General features: G+C 40.6%; 2 protein-coding genes across 8 annotated transcripts in view; one reads left to right on the forward strand and one right to left on the reverse strand.

Annotated features, from left to right (window-relative positions):
• Positions 1–6,976, forward strand: part of LOC142160642 (uncharacterized) — a 59,425-nt gene extending 52,449 nt beyond the window's left edge. Inside the window, exons 22-25 of the mRNA XM_075215503.1 lie at positions 879–935; positions 1,577–1,657; positions 1,791–2,486; positions 6,890–6,976. Coding sequence (XP_075071604.1) covers positions 879–935; positions 1,577–1,657; positions 1,791–2,458 — 806 coding nt within the window. The 3' untranslated portion in view covers positions 2,459–2,486; positions 6,890–6,976. The remainder of the gene's footprint in view (positions 1–878; positions 936–1,576; positions 1,658–1,790; positions 2,487–6,889) is intronic.
• The window catches only part of LOC142159857 (uncharacterized), a 242,385-nt gene that overhangs the window by 126,059 nt on the left and 91,733 nt on the right, over positions 1–24,593 (reverse strand). Inside the window, exons 8-10 of one of the 7 annotated variants that reach the window (XM_075214681.1) lie at positions 23,216–23,440; positions 22,971–23,132; positions 7,100–7,182 (exon numbers count right to left, since the gene is read on the reverse strand). The exons of 4 other annotated variants lie outside the window; for them this stretch is intronic. In XM_075214681.1, the coding sequence (XP_075070782.1) occupies positions 7,100–7,182; positions 22,971–23,132; positions 23,216–23,440 (470 nt within the window). Of the gene's footprint in view, positions 1–7,099; positions 7,183–19,544; positions 21,002–22,794; positions 23,133–23,215; positions 23,441–24,593 lie in introns of those variants that run through there. 2 more of the 7 variants (XM_075214682.1, XM_075214680.1) reach the window with 2 other exon arrangements.

Here is a 24,593-nt window from a genome sequence, read left to right on the forward strand (position 1 = left end):
TAAAGTATGAGGGCCACACATGGGTGGACTCAGGATATATTGATTGGTCTTACTGAAGTCTAGGGTATTAAAGTTCAATACTAAAACACAATAATACTGAATTGTCGTAAGTTATAGTTCCTGTATGTTTATTTAAGTGCGAAAATTGCCCTCAATGTTTTTGAAAATGGCAGATACCTTTTACCAGGGGAATTCTTTATATAAATGAGATTCCTATATGTTTCTGTATGAACATGGGAGACGACTGTGTCACTATAAATAATTACCATCGGCTACAAGACTAAGGGCTATTCCCAAATTGCGGATTCTTGGGTTTAAACCTGCAATTGCTGTAGATTGATTGATCTTACTAAATAACTATGGCTCTATCTTCATGATTGGTCCTGAAAGTATCAGTCTGGATGTTATAACTGTCTGTTACTTGTACTCTGAAACAGGGCGCAGGGACATTTGATAATATAAACATCATGTGTGCTCCAGGTCAGATGATGTTCCATTTTGATTTTTTGCTTAAAAGTGCATCAAACATAATGGGTACTCTCCCTTAAGCACTGAACTCCGGTGCCAATATCACAATGTAATATAGAAAGATATCAGACAGTGCTCCAAAAAAAAATGAGCGGATATTTCTGTAAAAATATTCGCCGCGAGGTGTATCCAGAATGGTCGCGAGACACTTCGCAGCTAATTAAATTCCCCCCAGGAATGAAAGACATAGAGGAATTTATTGCAAACCGCACCAAGATTTCAAGACCAGATTGATCTCTTATTCCCACATATTTTAGACTAGAGCATTAGTTTGAAAGGATTTTTAGAACCAAATCATTATATATTCATGATGTTAATTATATGAAAGCATTTATCTCGTCTCTTTTCAGCTCTGAAGACAGAATCGGCTTTTAACAGGACTGTTACGTTTGATCTGACACAAAACGGTATTTTCTATCTCTATTTAATTATGTTATTTTTATCTCATCAATGGTTAAATTGAATTAAAAAAAATGGACTCATTTTTTAAAATGTTTCAAATTACCCATAATTAATAGCACATAAGCTTAAATTTGAATTGTCTCTTCCAATACGAAATACCTTTGTTATAAATAATACACTATAATTTATTATCTATCATATTTTTTTAGCAAATTATTATGTTTTATTTTAATCTTGTGGACTGGCAATTTACTGAGAATATATAATGATTAACATCATTCCCTGAACCATAGAACATTTCAATCAAAATTCTCTAACACAGACTGAAATACTAGAAACTAGGTTCTTTTTCTTCTTAAGGCAATCAATCCAATTTGTATTCTTTTGCAATGTTAGAGGTAGCCCCAGCTACTTGATATATCACATAAATCAAAATAAACCCTGCACATATAGGGCCCTCTTCTTACTCTAAATTATGACCTCAGAGCTTTTAAAGTGGCTATAATAGCCAATATTCCAGCGCGCGCAATATATATGTTGCCTCGATTTCTAGGTAATGTAGTAATGGCGCTATATAAATAATTGCAAACAATGCTATTAAAAATCATTGTTTCAGAATAAATAATGCATCTTATGTCTCTTTTAGGGACTATAGAAAATATGTTGCCACAAGTTTATGACTCGATGAAAGATGAATCTTCTATTTCAATGTCAAAGACGCCTGAAGGTATCAGCTGGTATATTTCCAAAATTGTTACTTTAAATGTTGTAATATAATATCATATTTAGTCTTCTGCTATGTATGTTTTTTTTTGTTATCAAATTTTAAATTCTGAACCTTACACTTTATTCATTGATAGTACGGGAATTTACTCAAGATTGGGAGGCTGACGACAAAGTGTTGACCGCCAGAGAAGATGCATCAGACCACCACTCTGAAAATTCTGAAGATCACAGTACCATAGAGCAAAACATTTCTCAGCAATGTAGTGTAGCATTACTAGGAGGAGACGAGTCATCCAGTACATCACTTTCCTCCGAAACATCAATGATTGAACAGGTTAATGAAAGGAGAAATGTGGATCATTCCAATACAACTCCTACCTTGGAAGATCTGGACAATGTTTTCCATGGCACCCTACAAAGTTTTCGTAAACTTGTAAAGAAAGAGGTTGGTGGCATTCGAAAAGAGTTGCGATACTTTCGTCGCACTGTTGAAGACGTCTCCAAATTTCAAGAACAACATAACAAGAGCATTGCAACTTCGTTCCGACAAATTGCAGAGACATTCAAGGAAATTGCTCAAACTCAGAAAGAAATGTTGTTGGCCCAACAGGAGATGATACACGTATTGCATACGAAAGAGCAAGATGAAGTTTTACTTTCACCTACGATTGAGAGCAATATTGAACATTCAAGTGTGGCGACTGAATCAATATGTACACTTGCTAGCCCAACCAAAAGCCCCGAAAGGCCTCCAAGGTCAAAAAGAAGAATTCATCTTCCTCAACGTTTTGTAGAAAATTAAACAGAACAAGAGCTGACATCTTAAAAATGTTAACAGTTTTACATTTTATTATGTATATAATGTATCTTTAATGTGTTGTGATTATAATCTTTGTACATTATTATTGTTTTTTAAGAAGGAAAGAACTCCACTGTCCATGACATTCTCTAGTATAGAAGCTATATTTAGACACCATTTTACTTTCCTCTTCAATCCTCCATGGCAGCCGTAACACTGGGTAGGTTCCCTTTCCAGGTAAGGTAGAGACAGGTTTCAAAAACGCACCAAGTATATAACGTAGTTCCTCCACTTTCTCCATGACATTTCCTGTGTTTAGAATAGATAGGGTTTTGTTATTTTCTGAAGTACTTACCTTCTCTTGGGTGCCGGCGATGCAACATTCTATGCTACTGGTTACCTGGAGAACACCAGTCTGTGACCTCCTGGAGCAGGTCTAGTGCGCTCAACGCGTCGTAGATAACATGGTGCCAAGATGGATATCAAGCTAGTAAGAGGCTCAGAACTGCTCTAAGTGTTCCCCTGCCTTTGGGAAAATTTTTACCTGGATCCTGAGCAAGTAATCTGGAACCGGCAGTATACTAGAGCCTGAATTAGACCTCAAACAGCACTAGGAAAGCAAGGTCTCGGACAAGCATAGGGTTGGAAGACACATGTTTTTAATCCAAATAGGATTCCCCAGTTGACTTGGATGAATCGCCCAGTTGTGCATCCAGAGAGATTGTCATTACCTAAAATGTTAATTTAGACAATGTGAAAATTCTGCTTAAGCATATTTACAAATCTATGGGGATGGATCAGGAACAGGCTTCCAGAGTCTCATAAACCCTTTTTGGAAGACCGTAATAAAAAGGTGGGGTTTTCTCTACATCAGGTTGTGAAGGAGCTGATCTAAGTAATGGCTAATGTAGACGAGAGTCACTTTAATTTGAATAGGTTAGAACATATATATCCATTCAGGGACGAGGAGGCTAAAAAGTGGATGCACCTATGGCTATTATGTCATCCAGAACTACTATTCCTATTGAAGATGGGGGTCCCCTCAGAGATCCCACACATAGGAAGATGGACAGTTGTTCTTAGAAACTTCAAATTTCATCTGGAACCACTTTGAAATCTGATGTAACTATGGCTTCAATGGCAAGAGCACTTATACAATGGGGAGATGCACTTTATAGATGCCCAAGTGTAAGCTAACAGACAATACATGTTGAAAAGCATCAAAGTTATGTAGAAAAGCATAGGTTTTGTGTTAAGCATTGTTTTTTCAGCAAGGACAATGGCCTCAGTAGCCTCTCGGTCAAAAATAATCTAGACAATCAGCAATTATGAGGATGCTTTTAGGAGACAAATTGGATGCTGTTATATAGACGTTCTCTGGGGGTAAATCAGATCCCTTGCCACAAGATAGAAGGCCTAAGTTTTCTTCCTTGGCTTGTCAGCACTTCAGAGATGTGAGATTGTATAAGTCAAAATATAATAGGCAAAATATGCCAAATACATTCAAGCAGTCCTTTGGGTTTTTTTAGGCCCAAAGAAGGAAGGTCAAATCAGAAGAATCCACAATGTCACTTTTGTCGGGATCAGTCCCATTAACACCAGTTGGGGCAGAATTGCAGCGATATGGGCCCACTCCATCAGCTATCAGTGGATGTTGCACATCTTAAGAAATGGTTACAAAATAGAGTTACAGCAGTAACTCAAAGGGAACTTCTGTGGTCAGGTAAAACACTGCAGTAATTAATAAAGGGTCATGCAATTTCATTTGATCCAGCAGGTCAAGAAGATAAAATCTTCTATTCCATTTCTCTTCCTTGTCAAAAATCATCACAAACTTTTCTCATAATTTTGGATTTGAAGTGGCTAAAGAAGTTTATTTGTACCAGACATTTCCACATGGAATCTGTGAATTCTTGCAAAGGGGATTTTCTCCCATCCATAGATTTCAGTTCACCTTCTTGTTCTTTGGGCTGGCAACATCTGCAAGAACTTTTACCAAGGGGCTAGTCTGTCTGATGACAGAATTGAGAAACAAGGCGTCAATATATACCCTTATCTTGACAATATCTTTGTAGCAGGGAGCTAGAATGCATTGTCAAGTACAAGACAGCTCAGGTGATAGTGTTTCTGCAACAACATGGCTGGATTGAACAAGGCAAAAAGTCATCTCATCCCATAGCAACAAATAAAGTTCCTGGGGTCCGGGCTTACACCATACAGAACAAAGTATCTTTGGCATAAGGTAGGTGCATCAAGGTTGGGTCCTTGACACGTCAGCTACAGACACACCATCAGGTATACATATGAAAGGAGCTTGAACTGTTTGGCATATTTTCCTCCATGCTAGTGGTCACCTCATAGGCAAGATGGCAAATGTGAGATCTCCAGTGGAAAAAATGGGGTCACAGAGATTTTTTGAATCATGCCATTACCCTGTTAATCAGCATCAGAAAGTCCATTAGGTGATGGCAAAGGATAAGGACATAAAAAATGTCACTTTTGGAGCCAGAATGGATGATATCACAGATGCCAGTATCACAGACTGGGGAGCCGACCTGCAGTGTCAAGTGGTTCTAGGCACATGGTCACAAGAAAAGTCTTCATGTGATGGACTTGGAGATGAGAGCAGTGTGGAAAGCAATTCAGAACTTTCATCTTCACCTAAAAGCAAACTGTCTCGATATTCTCAGAAACAGGACAGTAGTAGTATTATTCATGAATCATCAAGAAGGTACTAAAAGCTGACCCTTGATGGTGGAAGTAACAAATGTCATGGGCAGAGAAAATTCTGGAGTCACTCAGCATTACATGTAGCAGGAAAACAGGATGTGTTAACGGATTACCTCAGTCAAGAACAGATGCACCCAGTAGAATAGTCCCTTCATCAGAAGGCGTTGGTAGGAAGATTCAGGCTTCCTCAGAGGGACATCATGGCAACAAGCAGAAATACAGAGGTTCCCAAGTTCTCTTGAAAGATCGGCAGAGTAACAGGTAATAGATGCTCTGATGTTTTCATGGACATTCCACCTGGCGTATGTCTTTCCCTCCATTTCCACTTGCATGCTAAAAAAAATATCTGAAAAGAAAGGGCAAGATCAATTCTTCCATTTTGGCTTCACATGGTTTCCTGTATCCTGAGAGATGCTAAAGGAACAGCCTTGGCCTCTGTCTTTTCAGACAGACCTACTAGATCAAGGCCCACTTCTTCCAAACCAAGGGGGCTAGCTTTAATGGCATGGAGACAGCGAAATATGTCCAGGAAAAAGTCTCAGAACACATTATCAAAACACTGTTACAGGCAAGGAAGGAGAATTCTTCAGATATCTATCATAGGATGTGGAAGAAATATATTTCATGATGTGACTCTAAATTCAATCAGTAATAAACATTCCACAGGTCCTTGGCTTCCTCCAGCGTATTTTCAGCACAGGTCTTCCTTTATCTACACTCAAGGTACAAGTGTCTGGTTTGATTGTGTACTTAGCTTCAGAAAATGTATTTGCGTCTTTCATGCAGTTCAAGAGGATTCATCCCATCATCGGATCCTTTTGGGGCTCCACGTGACCTTAATTTAGTTCTAAGCACTCTGATGTCTGACCCTGGTCATAAGGTGCCTGAGTACCCATTCATCATGAGCAGTAGCAACATCTTGGGCAAGCAAGAATTAGGGCTAGATTTACTAAACTGCGGGTTTCAAAAAGTGGAGATGTTGCTTATAGCAACCAATCAGATTCTAGTTATCATTTATTTAGTACATTTTACAAAATGACAGCTAGAATCTGATTGGTTGCCATAGGCAACATCACCTTTTTCAAACCCGCAATTTAGTAAATATACCCTTTAGGCTTCTGAAGTGGAACTTTGCAAAGCAGCTGGGTGTTGTCCATACTTTCTTCAGTCATTATGAACTGAATATATTATCCACCTCTGATTCTCAGTTTGGCAGATGTTCTCAGTTTTACCAGTACATCAATTCTTGATTTGCAGCAATTGTGATTGGTTTTGTTTCTTGTGTGACCCTACTACATTGCTTTGGTACATCCCAGTGTTATGGCTGCCATGGAGGAATACCAGTAATTACTTTTCTTCAAAATATTCTATGGCAGCCCAATCTCGACCCCCCCATTTACATGGTTGTAATTTTCTTTTTTTTATAATATTTTTCATAAAGTTTGGAATGTCGCTCAGAGTCACGGGAAGAGGAGGAGCTACCTTATATGCCATCTGGTGTGTCTGTACCTAAACTGGAAAGGAAATCTACCTAGTGTTATGGTGGCCGTGGAGTATATTGAGGAAAAATAAATATTAGTACGCATTAGTCACACTTCAGTATTATAATTTGATTAGATTTTTTATCTAGTTTTGTTAACACATTATCACGAGTTTTAATAATAATAGTAATGCTTATAACATTTTCTCTTATTTCTCTTCTAGAACTATGTAGACTTTTCCGTGAGGATGTGAAGAATATTCAGTGGAAAGTGAGTATTCCACAACATCGGGTGCTGATCAAGACCGCCATTTGAATGAAGTTCAGGCCACCCTGAAATGAATAAGAACAGGGACATACTTGGGGATGAACAGTCTGTAACAATGTACCTAGTATAGGGTGCCATCCAAGATGATTCTTCATTAACACATCATTCATCTTCTATGCAAACTATGAGCCATGGACACCAAAAAAGTTACAGGAAAAATCATGAAGATGATGTCTAGTGTCCACACAGCTATGGAAAAAGTTGAAAAGGAAATGCTGGTTATGATATGTGATGTCCGTAAGCATATAAAGGAACAACATCATAAATGTATGTTATCTGTTATGAGATATCGTAAAGCCTACAACGGATTGTACATAACCAGCAAGATAATCATCTAGAATTTCTGCGCAAGGTTCACAAAAAAGGAAATGATGTTTCCATCGCTCTGATACGCGTCCAGGGTAATGGAGCAAAATATTAGAAAGCTTCCACATCCGAAGATGATTTTCCACAGTTAGAATATCCTGCAACTGTTGTAGATGACGACGGCCATCTTCCCACTAATTAAATCTGAAGTACTACTGACACTATAAAATTCTCGTATGGTTTATAAATGGCCGAAGAATAAATTCTTGTTAAAATATTTTCTTTAAAAACTATACTGGTAATAGTGTATGTTCTCTGTTAAACCATTACTCCAAACACTTTACATTCAGGGACATATCTAGAACTTTAAATAAAAAAATCTAGTTTGTATACTGTAAAGATTTATTTCCTGCCTGTTGTGTGGTTAGAGGGTTTTATTTCATAATAATGGCCTTTTTTGAAGGAAAAAATAACTATTTAAGTTTATTTTTGTTTGTTTTAAGATATATTACACAGTGGATTATCATTGGCCCCAAATGCCCATAAGTTGTTCGTTTTTTTTTTTTACTTAAAAAGACAAGAGCTTCATTATATTTAATTTCATCATTAATACACTGTATTCTTTTATCATCTAAATTTTTATATTTTTGATTAGAATGTAAGATAATATGTTAATTTTTTATGTTGTACCTATTTAATTGCTGTAAATTATTGGACAGTAAATAGTCTACAAAGGAATGCTATAGACTCATTTCAGTTCTTAATTTCATAATTTTTTGTTTTTTTATTTAATACTTAGTTTACAAAGTTGATTTAATAAAATAATTTACACTATACACCAATAAGCCACAACATTAAAATCACCTGCCTATTACTGTGCCATCAAAACAGCTCTGACCCTTCGAGGTATGGACTCCACAAGTCCTCTGAAGGTGTCCTGTGGTATTTGGCACCAAGACGTTGGCAGCAGATCCTTTTAGTCTTGTAAGTTGTGAGGTGGGGCCTCCATGGCTTGGACTTGTTTCTCCAGCACGTCCCACAAATGCTTGATTAGATTGAGATCTGGAGAATTTGGAGGCCAAGTCAACACCTTGAATTCTTTTATGTTCCTCAAACCATTTCTAAACAGTTTCTGTAGTGTGGTTAAGGCACATTATCCTGCTGAAAGAGGCCACTGCCATGAGGGAATACAGTTGGCATGAAGGCGTGTACTTGGTCTGCAACAATGCTTAGGTAGGTGGTACGTGTCAAAGTAACATCCACATGAATGCCAGGACCCAAGGTTTCCCAGCAGAACATTGCCCAGAATATCACACTGCCTCCGCCGGCTTGTCGCCTTCCCATAGTGCATCCTGGTGCCATTTCTTCCCCAGGTAAATGATGCACACGTACCCAGCCATCCACATGATGTAAAGGAAAACATAATTCATCAGACCAGGTCACCTTCAATTACTCCATGGTCCAGTTCAGGCGCTCACATGTCCATTGTAGGTGGTTGCAGCTGAGGACTGGGGTCAGCATGGGCACTCGGACCGCTCTGCAGCTACACGGCCCCTTACCCACCAAGCTGCGATCCACTTTGTGTTCTAACACCTTTCTATCATACAGAAAATGCAAAAGTCTTAGTTGCACACATTTGCAAATGTATGTTAAAGCCACCCGCCACTCCACTGCGCTTTTGTTAATAAGGTGGTCTTAACTCTCTAAACAGTGAGAGTCCCATATATTTGGGCCATACCTGTATGTTTTTAAATTGAGAGCTAACTTATCAAAGAGGTACCCCACAAGCCTCCAAATAGCAATTCAGCGCCAGTACTCCCCCTCAGCTACTGACACAAACATGCCTCTCAGACAAATACAGAAGTAGAAACTGCTCAATCAATTTATAGGCTCATAGCAGGTGCTTGAAAGGGTGGGGTTATCCTAAAAGGAATAAACACACAGAAAATTCCGCCAGCACACTGCTATAGCCAGCAAAACACCTGCCATTTCTACTGTAGATAAAATGCAAAAATGTGTGCAACTAAGACTTTTGCATTTTTTCTCAAAACATTCTTTAAACTCATCATCGTTGATGCCTTTTAGTACTTTTGCCTTTTTTGTTTCACCTCTTCAATATCAGAAAAACTTTTTCATTTACGATCTTTTTTCATCCGAAGAAATTAACAAAAAGTCGCACGGGGCAAGATTGGATGAATACGGCGGGTGAGGCAAAGGTATCATGTTGTATTTGGCTAAAAATTGCATTAACACACATTGCTGTGTGGGCGTTATCATGATGGAAGAACCAGTCATTTGTTTGCCATAAATCAGGACGTTTTTCCTCAAACAGTGAGGCAACCTTTTCAAAACTTCCAAATAAAAACTTTGGTTGACTGTTTCACCCTGGGGTACAAATTCTGAGTGCACAATCCCTCTTACATCAAAGAAACAAATCAACAATGTTTTCACATTTGACTTCACTTGTGCTTTTTTGGGACGAGGAGAAGTGTGAGTTTTCCATTGGCTTGATGGCTGTTTTGTTTCTGGATCATAACCGTAGCACCAAGAAGACTTTTTAAAACAAATTAGGCTAAGTTTCCAAGTGTTCCTTTTGTTCCGTTTGGGGAAGCTTAGACAGTCGAAAGCAGCTTAATGATGTAACTTTGGAACATGCATTTAACAATGTGACTGAGGTAAATGGTGTAGCAAAAGCCATCCAGCCTGCAGAAGGTATACCATATTGTTGTTAAAAATAATTTTCTTGAATAGAATCGGTGTTGTACAAGGAGAAAAAGTAGAAGTTAAGGGTTCCCAGGTTCATGTACCTCTAGTGCTAAAAGCAGAACATACACATGTATGTAGAGGGACCTTCAGGGGATGATAAAACACAGGAACGAGTTCTGCTGATGTTTTACTGGCCAGGTGTACATATGGCAGTGAAAAGGTACAGACGATCTTGTCCCAATTGTCAGAGAACCTGTTCCAAACCCTTGTATAGGGCATCTCTCATACCAATACCTGTAGTTCAGGTCTCCTTTGAGCGAAGAGGTATGGACCTTGTGGGGCTACTGGAGAAATCTGCCAATATACCAATATATACTAGTGGTGCTTCACTATGCGATCTAATATCCAGAGGCAGTTCCTCTGTGGAATATAAAGTCCAGCACCATAGCTAGAGAGCTGATGTTGATTTTTACAGTTGAAAATTCCTAAGGAAATTCTCACGGACCAGGACATGTGTCAGCTGTTAGGGGTGACGGCTCTTCATACCTCCTTGTACCATCCACAAACGGACAGCTTGGTGGAGCGCTTTAATCGCACATTAAAACACATGATGACGAAAGCGGTGGTGCAAGGGAATAGTTTGGGACACATTTATCACGTATTGTAGTTTTCTATCCGTGACGAACCTCAAGCCTCAACAGGGTTTAGTCCCTTTGAGTTATTGTTTGGGAGACAGCCAATGGGTATCTTGGATATGATGAAAGAAGGGTGGGAGCACCAAGGTCCCAGAGAGCCAAATCTAGCCCAAATGTATGAGAGAATGGGAAAGACAGGGCCCATTGTACAATAATATGTAAAAGAGGCTCAGGAACGGCAAAAGAGAAGTTATGATAAAAGTGCTGTAGGTTCTGGTCTCAACCAGGAAAGCAAACTTTTCACCCACTGCCAAGGTTTTATTTCTAATGGTAATTACTTCAACCTTATTGCACCAGTGTGTGGACTGAATTAAGAAAGTGCATTTTTATTTCTAATAGTATGCTGTCTTTTCACTGTTTAAAACTTTTATTGCTAGTGTTTGTTGGGGGAGTTTATTGATGGCTTGTTTGAAGAACACTGATCACATGTGTTTGTTAACCATATAAATACATTGTAGAATGGTTAGTGTGTATAATTCTAAGTGTATAGTTACAAGTGTAAAAAAAATAAATAACATAATTCCGAGTTATACCGGAGGAAACAGGAGAAGAACATTCTATTACCACAGCTACACAAGGACAACAGTCAGTATTCACCTGAAACTTCATAATCTACTCCTGATGTTTCCATCTCTCCCTGGCTACAAGCTTCACACCTCAAGCAGACTGTTTTGGAGTCTGCTCTAATTTTCTAATGAGCTCATAAAAATTTGTTTTATCTGTCAGTTTATTTTCCCTGCAAAATCCAATGTTTAAGCAGCCTGCTGTACTACTTGCTCAGCCACTCCTTACCCATGCTACAGCTATTTCAGTCCTCTATGTTCTACTCAAGGCTTTGTCTGCCATCACAAGTAGGAAGAAATGCAACTGACTTTGAACCACTCTCCTCTCTCATGACTCTGCAAGAACTCGGCTACTCAATAACCTGCTCTTTATTACTCTCCATTCAACACTTCCACCCAGGATTTTTAACCTGTTCTCTATGCATGTTGCTGTCATCCATCGCCCCCCTGGACCACACCAACAATTTCTTGAACACTTCTCTGCATGGCTCCCTCACTTCTTATCTTCTGACATACCCATCATCATCATGGGTGATTTCAACATCCCTATTTCTAATCCACGTTTCAATGCTGCTTCCAAACTACTCTAACTCCTCACTTGACCTCTCCCAGTGGATTGAATCCGCGACTCATCAGGATGGCCACTGTCTTGATCTTGCTTTCTCTAGACTATGCTCAGTTTCTGATTTTCTTAACACTCCTTTCCCCCTCTCGGAACATCACCTTATTAGCTACTCACTCACGCCCAGTTCTTTACCCTCCCTAGTGTCAGACTCTTCCAAGCCTCCTCACAACCACAAGAATATCAACTCTATTGATCTTCAACAGTTTTCCACCTCTCTCCAACACCTTCTCACTCCAATTTCTACATTCTCCTCCCCTGATTGGGCAGTACTCCATTTTCACCAAACACTAGCAACTACCCTTGATCAAGTGGCTCCAGTGACACTACATACTCCACGTAGACTTAGTTGCCCACTGTGGCACACTAAAGAACTCTACAAAAACTTTCTCGTAAAGCAGAACGTCACTGGCGTAAATCATGTACCTCTAATGATTTCATCAAATATACTGGTATCTACCACTCCTATAGAAATGCCTTGGACACTGCAAAATAAACATACTTTCAATCTCTCATCTATGCTCAGGCTTCTAACCCCAAATGCCTTTTTTAACACTTTTAAATCTCTTCTGAATCCTCCCACAACACAGAAGCTTCCTGCCTGACATTTCTATTTCTGTTGATAACATGACCATAAATCCCACCCCGCAAGCTCGCTGCCTAGGTGTAATCCTTGACTCACAACTATCATTCCCCACATCGACTCTATATCTAAATCAAGTTACATACATCTAAAGAACATTTCCAGAATACGCACATATCTCACACAAGACACCGCAAAAACCTTAATTCATACACTCATCATCTCCCGCACTGACTATTACAATTCCCTCCTTACTGGTCTTCCCAAAGTCAGACTTGAACCCCTACAATCTATTTTGCACACAGCGGCTAGATTTTCCTTGCAAACCGTTCTTCCTCTGCTGAGCCACTCTGTCAGGCTCTACATTGGCTGCTTGTATTTCAACGAATCCAATATAAAATTCTTCTACTAACATACAAGGCCGTCATCAAAATTGCACCGACATACATTTCCTCACTTGTCTCAAAATATCTCCCAACTCGACACCTCTGTTCCACACAAGATCTGCGTCTCTTCTCTTCCACTCTCATCACATCCTCCCATTCCCGGGTACAGGGCTTTTTTCGGGCTGCACCCACTTTGTGGAATTCCCTCCCTCGCACAGTAAGACTTTCCTCTAGTCTTCAAACCTTCAAGCGTTCTCTGAAAACCCACCTCTTCAGGCAAGCTTATGATATTCCTCAACCACCATCTTAATATCCCTAGGATACCCTATTACCATCCTCTACACAGCTAACACAAGACAACAACTCTCTGACCAACATTGCTGTGTGATTGATCACACAGCCCACTCAATACTTTTACCTTTGCATTCTAGCTGGTCCAGTGTGCAATATGATGTAGCACATGCCCTTGTGTTTCAACCCATTCCATTAAGCTCCCGCTGCAGTTTTTGTTCTTTACAATAATGCCAGTGGAAGTTCTGAACTCTTCAGCTATGGAATCAGCAGAGCGTTGGTGACTTTTATGCACCATTCGCCTTAGCAGTTGTTGACCCTGCTCTGTGATTTATGTGGTCTTCCACTTTGCGACTGAGCTGATGTTGTTCCTAAATGCTTCAACTTTCTAATAATATCACTTAGAGTTGACCGTGAAACACCCAACAGGGATGAAATTTCACGAACCGTCTTATTGGAAAGGTGGCAGCCTATCACAGTACCACACTAGAATTCACTGAGCTCTTCAGAACAACCCATTTGGTATCACAAATGTTTTCAAATGAAGACTGCATGGCTAGGTGCTTGATTTTATACACCTCTTGCAATGCATCTGATTGAAACACCTCAATTTAATAATTAACAGATGTGGCCAAATGCTTTTATCCATATAGTGTATAAAGCCAAATATTTAGGGTACAATGTCGGGGAAGGGCAAATGAAACCCCAACTAGACAAGGTGGAAGCAGTAAAAAACTGGCCAAGACCAGAAAAGTAATTGCAGTTAAGTACTTTGCTAGACCTTGTAGGTTACTATAGTCGATTAGTAAGCCCTTTTGCCAGGAGAACTGCTCCATTTACGGACATGCTACAGAAAAGTTGTTGAAATCAGTTAGCCTGGTCTGACTCTGCAGAGGCTGCTTGATCAGATCTTCACTTAGCCCTCTGTTCCTCTCCAGTACTACAAGCCCCTGACCTTACCCAGAGGTTCTTCCTCCAACTCTAGGAGCTTAGGTGCGTTCTTGTCACAGGAAATGGATGGATTAGAGAATACAGTACTGTATCTGAGTCACAAGTTACATACAAGAGAACAGAAATATGCTACTGTGGAGAAAGAATGTCTCACCATAAAATGGGCCACTGAAGCTCTGCGCTATTATCTTTTAGGCAGAGAATTCTCATTTATTACATATCATGCTCATTTGCAGTGGATGCAGAGCACCCAGATGGTAAATGTCAATGTAACCCACTGGTTCTTGACATTGCAACCTTTGAGGTTCACAGTAGAACATAGACCTGGCATTCTTCAGAAAAAAATACAGATGCACTATCACGAAAATTTGCACTCCTCGCGAAGTCCACACCAATACAAAGGAGGAGGACATAAGTGTGACAATGTACTCGTATAGGGTGTGATTTAACTGTTTTGAAGTGGTTTGAAAGTGTCTTTTTCCACAGCTAACAGCAAGCTTACAGGATGTGTATGCAGCGAAGCTAATCAAGCAGTGCTCCTAAAGAGAACTCCTTTATAAAAACCAAGTGCAACTGTCACCTGTCCATCAAGCTAAGGCTGTGGGTTGAGTTTATTGCAATGAAGCTTGAGTTGTCTATTGTTCAGTGTGACCGATGCCAGAAAATGGCCAGTTTCTAGATAGCTGGTCTCTGTTAATCTAGCATTAGGGTCATGAGAAAGTGTGTGGAACTTTATGTTGTTAGACCCAGTAACAACCCAAGCCCAGATTATGGTTATCCCAAAAGAAGGCAAAGACCCTTCTTTTTGTAGTAGCTACTGTCCCATATCATTTCTAAATGTAGGTCTGAAAATATATGCCAAAGTCCTCGCGAACAGGGTAAACTCCGTACTCCCTAAGCTAGTACACCCCAATCAATTCGGGTTCGTCCCAGGCCGACAGGCCACGGATAATACCAGGCGGACCATAGACCTTATCCAACACATTAACGATAGCGAACAACCCTCCCTCTTCTTATCTCTAGATGTCGAGAGAGCATCTGACCAGATTGGCTGGCCCTTCATGATGCAGACCTTAACTGCCTACAGTTTTCAAGACTGCTTCCTTAAAGGGGTCTCAGCCTTATACTTCAACCCAACTGCCTCTGTCCAGGTGAACGGGTGTTCTTCCTTCTCTTTCCCTATCCGGAATGGGACCCGACAGGGGTGCCCCCTTTCCCCCCCTTCTGTTTGCATTGGTTATACAACCCCTAGCCATGAAAGTATATCACCAGCATACATTTACCTTCTAACACCCACAAGATAGCACTCTAGGCAGACGATATACTTCTTACCATCACCAATCCTTTAACCTCGCTCCCTAATCTATTTAAAGAACTTGATACCTTTTCTACATGATCAAATTTCAAAATTAACTAAAACAGACATCCTGGATTTTCATATCCCCCCTAAATTGAACCAACTCTTAGAGCTGAAATTTCCTTTTCACTGGAACTCTGACCACGTAAGGTATCTGGGTATAGTACTCACCATAAAAGTGGAAAGTCTCTACCAAGCTAACTATATCCCGTTCACAGCCTGTATTAAAAAAAAATACATGGCATCCTGGGATAAACTTATGATTTCCTGGGTGGGACGGATTACATCAGTGAAAATGAACTTGCTCCCAAGGCTACTATACCTCTTTCAAACCCCCCGTTAGAGTCTCCCCCCAACCCTAAAAATGTTACAAACCTCTGTAATGTGATTTATCTGGTCAAATAGAAGACCCAGGATCTCTGCCCACATCTTGCAAAGCCCCTTCACAGCGGGTGGCCTCGGCATTCCCAACCTTCGCAACTAATACTACGTGGTACGATTAGCCCAATATGTGCAATGGCATTCCTCTCCTGGAACCAGGACCTGGGTTGATATAGAATCAGATTTACTAGGTGGCTCACCAATTTGTTCTATTCGCTGGCTCCCAACTACACAATGCTCTGTGCCTGCTCGAACTCACCCAGTAATGACCCTCTCCCTCTCAATTTAGTCTCGATGTAATAGATCGTCATCTCTCTGTCCCACTTTCTCGATTTTGATATCCCTTTGGTCCAATCCCGCCTTCATACCTGGACTTTCACGCTCCATGTATACAAAGTGGGCAGGTAGGGCAAACTACTATTGCTAAATCATTTCACAAAGACTGAAACATTCATGCAATTCTCAGAATTAGCATACCGGTGCGTGCAGGTTTACAATGGGACAGTTTCATCAATATTTGCAGGTTAGACACTACCATTAAATAGTTAAAGCTCAGTTGTCATCCAGACCACCCACTGCATTTGAAAGTCTGTGTCTCTCCGGCCCATCTTCGAAAGGTCTTACACTGTATAATGCTCTACTTCCCATCGCCACATATGTTAAAGACCGCTTCTAGATGCAGTGGGAAACAGACTTTACACTAGACCACGAAGAGTGGTCAGATATTTTTGAGTGGACTGCTCCATAAATGTCCGCATCAAGCAAAATACCAATAAATTACTCCATAGATGGCATTATGTTCCTTACAGATTACAAGCTATATACCCACAAACAAGTGCTGCTTGTTGGAGAAATTGTAGCCAAACTGGAACCTTCATGCATATTTGGTGGGATCGTCTCAAAATATGCCCATACTGGACAGCAGTCCTCACATTAGCTTCAACAATCCTTGACACCCCAATACCCTCTTACCCTAAGAATGTTCTCTTAACACTGCCTCTCCCAGACCTCCCCACTCATGCTGACTTACTCCTCCGACATATCATTAGCGCGACCACATGTCGAATAGCTGTTTCCTGGAAAAATTCCACACCACCAACAATCCAAATGGTCTGTGGTCAGGTTTGGCATACCTACCAGGTGGAATATATCACCAGCATACTGAGGAGCCATTCTATAAAGCCTGGTACCCATAGGCTTCTTACAACAACCAACCTTTGCTCCGATTCTGCCAGGAACCGGGCCAGGAACGGAACCGCCGGATAAGACCATTCCTTCTCACTTGTTGTGTGAATTCCCCATTCTTCCACACATCCTCCCTCTCCTATCCTTTCACCCTCCCCTCTATAAGCCTATATCACACTCTTTCCTTTTCTCTTTCTTCTTCTCCACTGTCTTACACCCAAAACCCCCTTCCCCACTGTTTGAAATGTTTAATATGAAATCTTTACAGTACCAAATTGCGGCAGTTAACTTCCTACTGTAAAAGCACTAAGAGAGTGTTGTACATCCTGTATCATTATATATGTAAAAACTATGTAACTGATGTACTTTTCAAGAATTTTGTAACACTCTTCAATATAAGATGTTACTAATAAAAAGTGTTTTTTAAAAAAAAACATACACCAAGGTTAATCCTTCATATATGGACTATCAATAAGTCTCAACCATTTTACACGGAGGAAAGATACAATGAATTGGGGCCACAACAATTACACTATATTGATCTTCACTTGAGATATCTACATGGCAAGTAGCAAACTTGTAGCAGTCTCCACCCCATCTTTATTTCACCTGTCGGAGTTCCCCAAAAATCCGTTCATGATCCCAGCTCTTCTCCCTCTACCCCTCCTCCCTTGGCAACCTTATCAGCTCCTTGGGCCTCCAAACCCCCTTGCTGATGACACCCAAATATATCTTTCCTCCCCCTTACCTCATCTCTTGTGTCTCCTGCTATTCTCTCGACCATCTTAACTTGGATGTCCTGGGGCATTCCTAAATCAAAATATTCCTAGACTGAAATAATTGTGCTTTCCTCCTCCAGGGCACATGTATTTACCCCTCTCTTCTGGTTTATAATACTACCCTTATGTCTTTCCCTCAAAACAGCTGCTAAGAGTCATCCAAAACTCCTCCCTCCAATTCAAAACACACATTCAGTCCCTCTCCAAATCTTGCTGGTTCCACCTCTGAAATACATCCAAGATCCGACCCTTAATCACTGTGAAAGTTAAAAAATAATCTTATTCACTCCCTTGCAATCTCTTGCCTTGATTACAGCAACCCCCTCCTCTCTGGCCTACCCAACTACAGCCATGCCCCTATTCAGCTTATCCTCAAAGGCATTGCAAGCTTTATTTTTTTCTCTGCATCTCTATTTCAAGTGTTCCTCTCTACCACTCGCTAGACTGGCTCCCAGTGGCCTACAGAATTCAATATAAATTCCTCACCTGCAAAGGCCACTGCCAATCCTCCTTTCACGATTGCCAGAAAAGATGAGGATGGTAACAATTGGCCAGTAGTTAGTGCAACTGAACCAAGAGGCGCGGAGTCTAACATAACCCCTGGTATTCACCAGGAACCCCACAAGGGAGTATGGGTTTTGCTGCGTGGGATGTGCAGGTCGGGGCAAGACAGTCACTGGCGAAACTGGATGGTGAAGAATGCGAGGTCAGACAGTCTGAGGTCATTAGCCAGACAGGAACGTGGTACCAGAGAGCATTCAAGAGAGGTTAGGGAGGCTAAAAGGTCAAAGCCTTTACAGGTATAGCATAAAAAAAATCAGGATCCAGAAGTCAGAACCCAAGCAAAAGTCACAACCGAAGAATCTAGCCAAACAGGAGTCAGGAGAGGCGGACTTGACACAGGAACAGCTAAGTAAGTTGCTGGAGCTAGGGGGATCTAATACTCTGGCACCCTAAGTCCTCATTCAATTGGGGCTTAATTGGGCTGCCCCGGCATTCAGTCACATCACTGACCATCGCCTCACACCAAGCAATGGGATGTGCCTGGCCGGAAGGAAGAGGCGTTCGTTCCTGCACAGCGGGGAAAGTGCAAGAACGGTGCCTGATACCTCCCCACCATCACCCACACTCCTTTCCAACCCATACGGTCTGCAAATGACTGAAGCTACGGAATATGTTGGCGCTATATAAATAAATGATGATGATGATGATGACGTCTCACTATCAAACTGATTATGGCTTTGCTTGGGCTGCTTCTCACCAGTGGAACAATCCTCTACATCCTAATATTAGCCTCTTTTCCCCAAGGCTACAAACGTGCCCTCAAAGCTCATTTCTTTGTTAAATCCAGCTGATCAGACCTCCTCCTAACTCATTTGAGTCTTCACCTTCCCTTTAGGCTGTAAGCTTTTCTGAGCAGGTTCCATGTTCTTCATGTTCAACTTCTACAATTCTGTTTTCTTGAACCCATACCTACTTCACATTGGACATTTCCATCACTCTTACTCACTGTAAATAACTTTATGTGCATTACCAAGTTATCTGTGTGCAATTTGTTAATTAGTAGAGGTCTGACAATTGTATAACTGTAATATATTATGGATCATTTCTGTGCATTGCAGTCATGGCCAAAATTTTTGAGAATGACACAAGTATTGGTTTTCACAAAGTTTGCTGCTTCAGTGTTTGTAGACCTTTTTGTCAGATGTTGCTATGCTATACTGAAGTAAAATTACAATCATGTCATAAGTGTCAAAGGCTTTTATTGACAACTACAATAAGTTTATGCAGAGTCATTATTTGCAGTGTTGACCCTTCTTTTTGAAGACCTCAGCAATTCGCCCTGGCATGCTGTCAATCAACTTCTGGTCCACATACTGACTGATAGCCGCCCGTTCCTGCCTCATCAATGCTTGGAATTTGGCAGAATTTGTGAGTTTTTGTTTGTTTACCTGCCTCTTGAGGATCAACCACAAGTTCTCAATGGGATTAAGGTCTGGGGAGTTTCCTGGTCATGGACCCAAAACTTTGATGTTTTAATCCCCGAGCCACTTAGTTACCACTTTTGTCTTATGTGAAGGTGCTCCATCATGCTGGAAAAGGCATTGTTCGTCACCAAACTGTTGGGAGAACTTGGATGGTTGGGAGAAGTTGCTCATGGAGGAAGTTTTGGTACCATTCTTTATTCATGACTGTGTTATTAGCCAAATTGTGAGTGAGCCCACTTCCTTGCCTGAGAAGCAACCCCACACATGAATGGTCTCAGGATGCTTTACTGTTGGCATGACACAGGACTGATGGTAGCACTCACCTTTCCTTCTCCGGACAAGCGTTTCTCCAGATGCCCCAAACAATCTGAAAGGGGATTCATCAGAGAGAATGACTTTACCCCAGTCCTCAGCAGTCCAATCCTTGTACCTTTTGCAGAATATCAGTCTGTCCCTGATGTTTTTCCTGAAGAGAAGTGACTTCTTTGCTGTCCTTCTTGAAACCAGGCCATCCTCCAACAGTCTTCGCCTCACTGTGCATGCAGATGTACTCCACCTGCCATTCCTGAGCAAGCTCTGCACTGGTGGTGCCCCAATCACGCAGCTGAATCAACTTTGGCACTGGCTGGACGTTCTTGGGCGCCCTGAAGCCGCCTTCACAACTATTGAACCTCTCTCTTTGAAGTTCTTGATGATCCGATAAATGGTTGATTTAGGTGCAATTTTACTAGCAGCAATATCCTTGCCTGTGAAGCCCTTTTTGTGCAAAGCAATAATTACTGCACGTGTTTCCTTGCAGATAACCATGGTTAACAGAGAAAGAACAATGATTTTAAGCACCACCCTCCTTTTGAAGATTCCAGTCTGTTATTCTAACTCAATCATCATGACAGAGTGATCTCCAGCCTTGTCCTCATCAACATTCTCACCTGTATTAACGAGAGAATCAATGACCTGATGTCAGCTGGTCCTTTTGTGGCAGGGATGAAATGCAGAGGAAATGTTTTTGAGATAAAGTTCATTGTCATGGCAAAGAGGGACTTTGAAATTAATTACAATTCATCTGATCACTCTTCATGACATTCTGGAGTATATGCAAATTGCCATCATAAAAACTGAGGCAGCAGACTTTGTGGAAAATAACATTTGTGTCATTCTCAAAATGACTGTACTGCAGTACATTTCATGTACACCACTGCGGATCTTTTGTGGCACCTATAAATATAAATAAAAGATAATAAAATATATAAAAATCATATTTCCATGAAAGTCAGAATATTAGGCATATATGGTATATATAGAATCTCTCAAGAGGACTGTGCCTTTAAAGCATGTGCAATAGTAGTATGAATTTTCAATGAGGACAAAGCCAGCAATAAGTTGTAATCAGTTTTGCCGTAAAAACTGCAATAGTCCCAACACTTTCTCCTGATAGGCCAGTCCAAATTTATAGAAATGACAATAAAGTCTCCAATGAGTATTATGAACTAATACAGCAAAAACTTCACTGTAAGGATAGTAATAGTGCAGTGTTACAACCTGATGAATAAAAAACAATTACAAAGTAACAAACAAAGTATTACACATGCCAGTATTTGTTAAAAAATAATCTTTAAACAAATTATTCAATATAAAATATAGGAACAAATACATAAGCAAATACAAAAGTGTTTCATATAAATGAATTTAAAAAGATTTAAAAGTTTGACTGGATCTATAGACATAAATACCACTAGTGGTGTTTATATAATATTTAAATCAAATAATAATCCAAATAAACATATTTAATTTATTTATTTGATTAGAATATAAATATAAACAATCAATTGTTCATGCAATTCTCTACAATGTTATTGTATGCTGTTGCATGAAGATTTTCCTTCACTGGATCTTAGGGGGCCCAGGCTAAATCATGAAAAACATCCCAAACCATTATTCCTCTTCCATCAAAGTATGAATTTAGGCAGAAGGCATTCTCAGATTCATCTGTCAGACTGCCCGATACTAAAGCATGATTTGGCACTCAAGAGAACGCGTTCCCAGTGTTCCAGATTCCAATGGCGGTGTGCTTTACACCACTCCAGCCGACATTTGGACTGGCGCATGATAACCTGAGGCTGTGGGCCTCAAAGTGATAGCTTAAAGTATTTCAATGCTGCCAGTGAAATCCCTAGCAGCGATGAAACGCGTCATGCCATGACTTTGATAGACGCACTAGTCTCTACAAATATAGATGTGAATATACATTCAATGGTGAACTGCAAATAGAGCATATAGATATACAACACAGTGGGATCTTTTTGGCAGGCAATAAAACACCACATATGGACTAGTATAAAAAGACAAAACAGGACCAGTGAGCTACTTTGAATTCATTGGTGTGCTATTGTACACTTTATATGTCTATCAAGACTGGGGACATTTACTGATAATCACTTTTGTATTATAAAAATAGAATTCAGTCCATATTTAACTGTTGGATTAAGCCGGAATGTATAAAAGTACTCTAATTTAATAACTGCTGGTACTCTGGTTGACTCAAAATAGTCTAGCTGGTACTCAGAATATTCTGATCAAGGCAACGTTGTGAAAGTGTTTTTATATTGGAGATTATCTCTATATGTATTTTTAACTGTTTTGACTATTCATTTTTTTATCAAAATAATAATATTTAAATTAACTTATTCATGGTTTAATCTGAATTGCATAAGTGAGCGCTGACTTTAATTTCACCTTGATTTTTAAATGCAGCTTAAGGTAATAGCAGACCCTTGTGGTCAGCAGCCAGATGCACATTAAATAAACAGATCTAGTTCAATATATTTGGTAGTTATGATTTATAGAACTTTTATTGTGTGCTAAAACCACACATTTCGCACTCTGCGCCATAACGTGACTGTTAACCATTGAACCTTAAAAATGCATTTAAAAAGGACCTAGCTGTACTCAATAACTTATGCATTAAAAAAAAGTGCCATATGTATGCCTCAGTAAAGAATGTGAAGACATTTTTGTGTAAAATGACTTATTTTATTTTGAAATGTATGCTTGAGACTTTATGTTTTCCCTCTTTTGAGGCGTTTACGTTGAGTTGGCTCTTGGGAGCGTACATGCCTACGGATGCGCCTAGCAGCAGAGGCTGCAGGAAGTGAAGAAGCAGGTGGCTCCTGTGGCTCAGGCTCACCTGCAGCAGATGCACCACCAAGGCCATATAGTGTGGGCATGCTTTGACTAGTCACTCTTTGTAAAACAGACACCATCTTTTCCATTATTATATTTTGCCTTTCCTGTGCAGAGGCCAATCTCTCTTGTGCAGTCGCCAATCTAGACAAAGTAGCCCCAACACCTGTAAAGCCAGAAAAACAGCAATATAAATATATTATGTAAAATTGCATGAAAAGGGGAGAAAATCTGGGAATGATTACTTACCTTCTAGAGCTTCTGCTTGTCTCTCTTGGAGAGATAGTTGTTGGCGTTGAATCTCCATGAGATGGTCATGGTATTCTAGCACTGGTTCCTTGTCTGGCTGCTGGAGAATTTGTGGCTGTGGAGATATTTCAACTGGTGTTGGGGCTGGTGATTCTGGTAGTGGTGGTGAGGGGCTTTGAGGGTCCAGCCTTGGTGATGGTGAAGACTGTGGCTGTTCCTCAACATCTAAGGAATTGAACAATCAGTGACAAATTACCCAACTGAATTTAAATAGCGTTAAAATTATCTACATAGTGGTAGATGTGTGGCTTTCAAAAGGCACAACACAGGATTTTTTAACTTCCTTTAAAATCCATTTTCCTGAGCCCATTGGGAGATACTGCGACAATGAGGTACATAGAACGTGAATATGGAACCAGGGCACTTTAAATCTGAACGTCACTAGCATCATTCCTCCCCCATTATGTGTCGTCCCCCCCCCTTCTGAATCATGAGCCAACCTCAGTTTCATAACAAAGCCCAGAAGAGGGCCTAACTAGGCGTAACAACAGAGTACCTAGAACACGTACAAAAAACTCAAACAACAACAGTAAAGACACAGAGAAAAAAATTCTGTTTTCTTTTTCCACCATTGGGGGACACTGCGACAATTTCAAAGTTACCCCTAAGGAAGGGATTGCTCTGAGATAGCTGAGCGCAAGACTCTGCATTCAAAACTTGCAACCTGGCATTTGGAAAAGGTGTGGACAGAAAATAACATAGCAGCCCGGCACATCTGCTTGGCAGAAGTACCATTTAAATTAACTGGCACAGGCCAATGGTCTTAGGAATCGAAACCATTCAGTTCACATAGCATTTGAGAGCCTGCACCACATCCAGAAGTGGCAACAAGTCATCACAATTTGAGAAAGGTTTAGTGTGAAAAACTGCCCTGTCAGAGTGAACACCAGAAAAAATAGGATGCAGGACAGCACCCCCAACAAGGACACTAGCCAAAGAAACACTACAGTAAAAACACTACTTTCTAGGTGATTTAACAGATCTACAGAATCTACAGGCTCAAACAGAGCTTTAGTAAGTGTCCTGAGCACTAAGTTGAGATCCCATGGCTCTAAGGCGGCGGTTCCCAAACTGGGGTGCCGCGGGCCAGACATAAAAAAAAGAAAGAACACAGAAACTTACCAATCCGCCGGGCGCCGGGACCCAGCAGCCTCCGGAGAGAGGAGGCTGCTGGGTCCTGGCGCCCGGCGGATTGGTAAGTTTCTGTGTTCTTTCTGTTTTTTATGGCTGGCGCGGGGCAGAGGAGGGGGGACAGAGAGCAGAGCAGGGGGGACAGCGGTGCAGAGAAGGGGGGACAGAGAGCAGAGGATGGGGACAG

This window comes from Mixophyes fleayi, chromosome 6 (genome assembly GCF_038048845.1).
Source record: "Mixophyes fleayi isolate aMixFle1 chromosome 6, aMixFle1.hap1, whole genome shotgun sequence".
Taxonomy (NCBI): Eukaryota; Metazoa; Chordata; class Amphibia; order Anura; family Limnodynastidae; genus Mixophyes; species Mixophyes fleayi.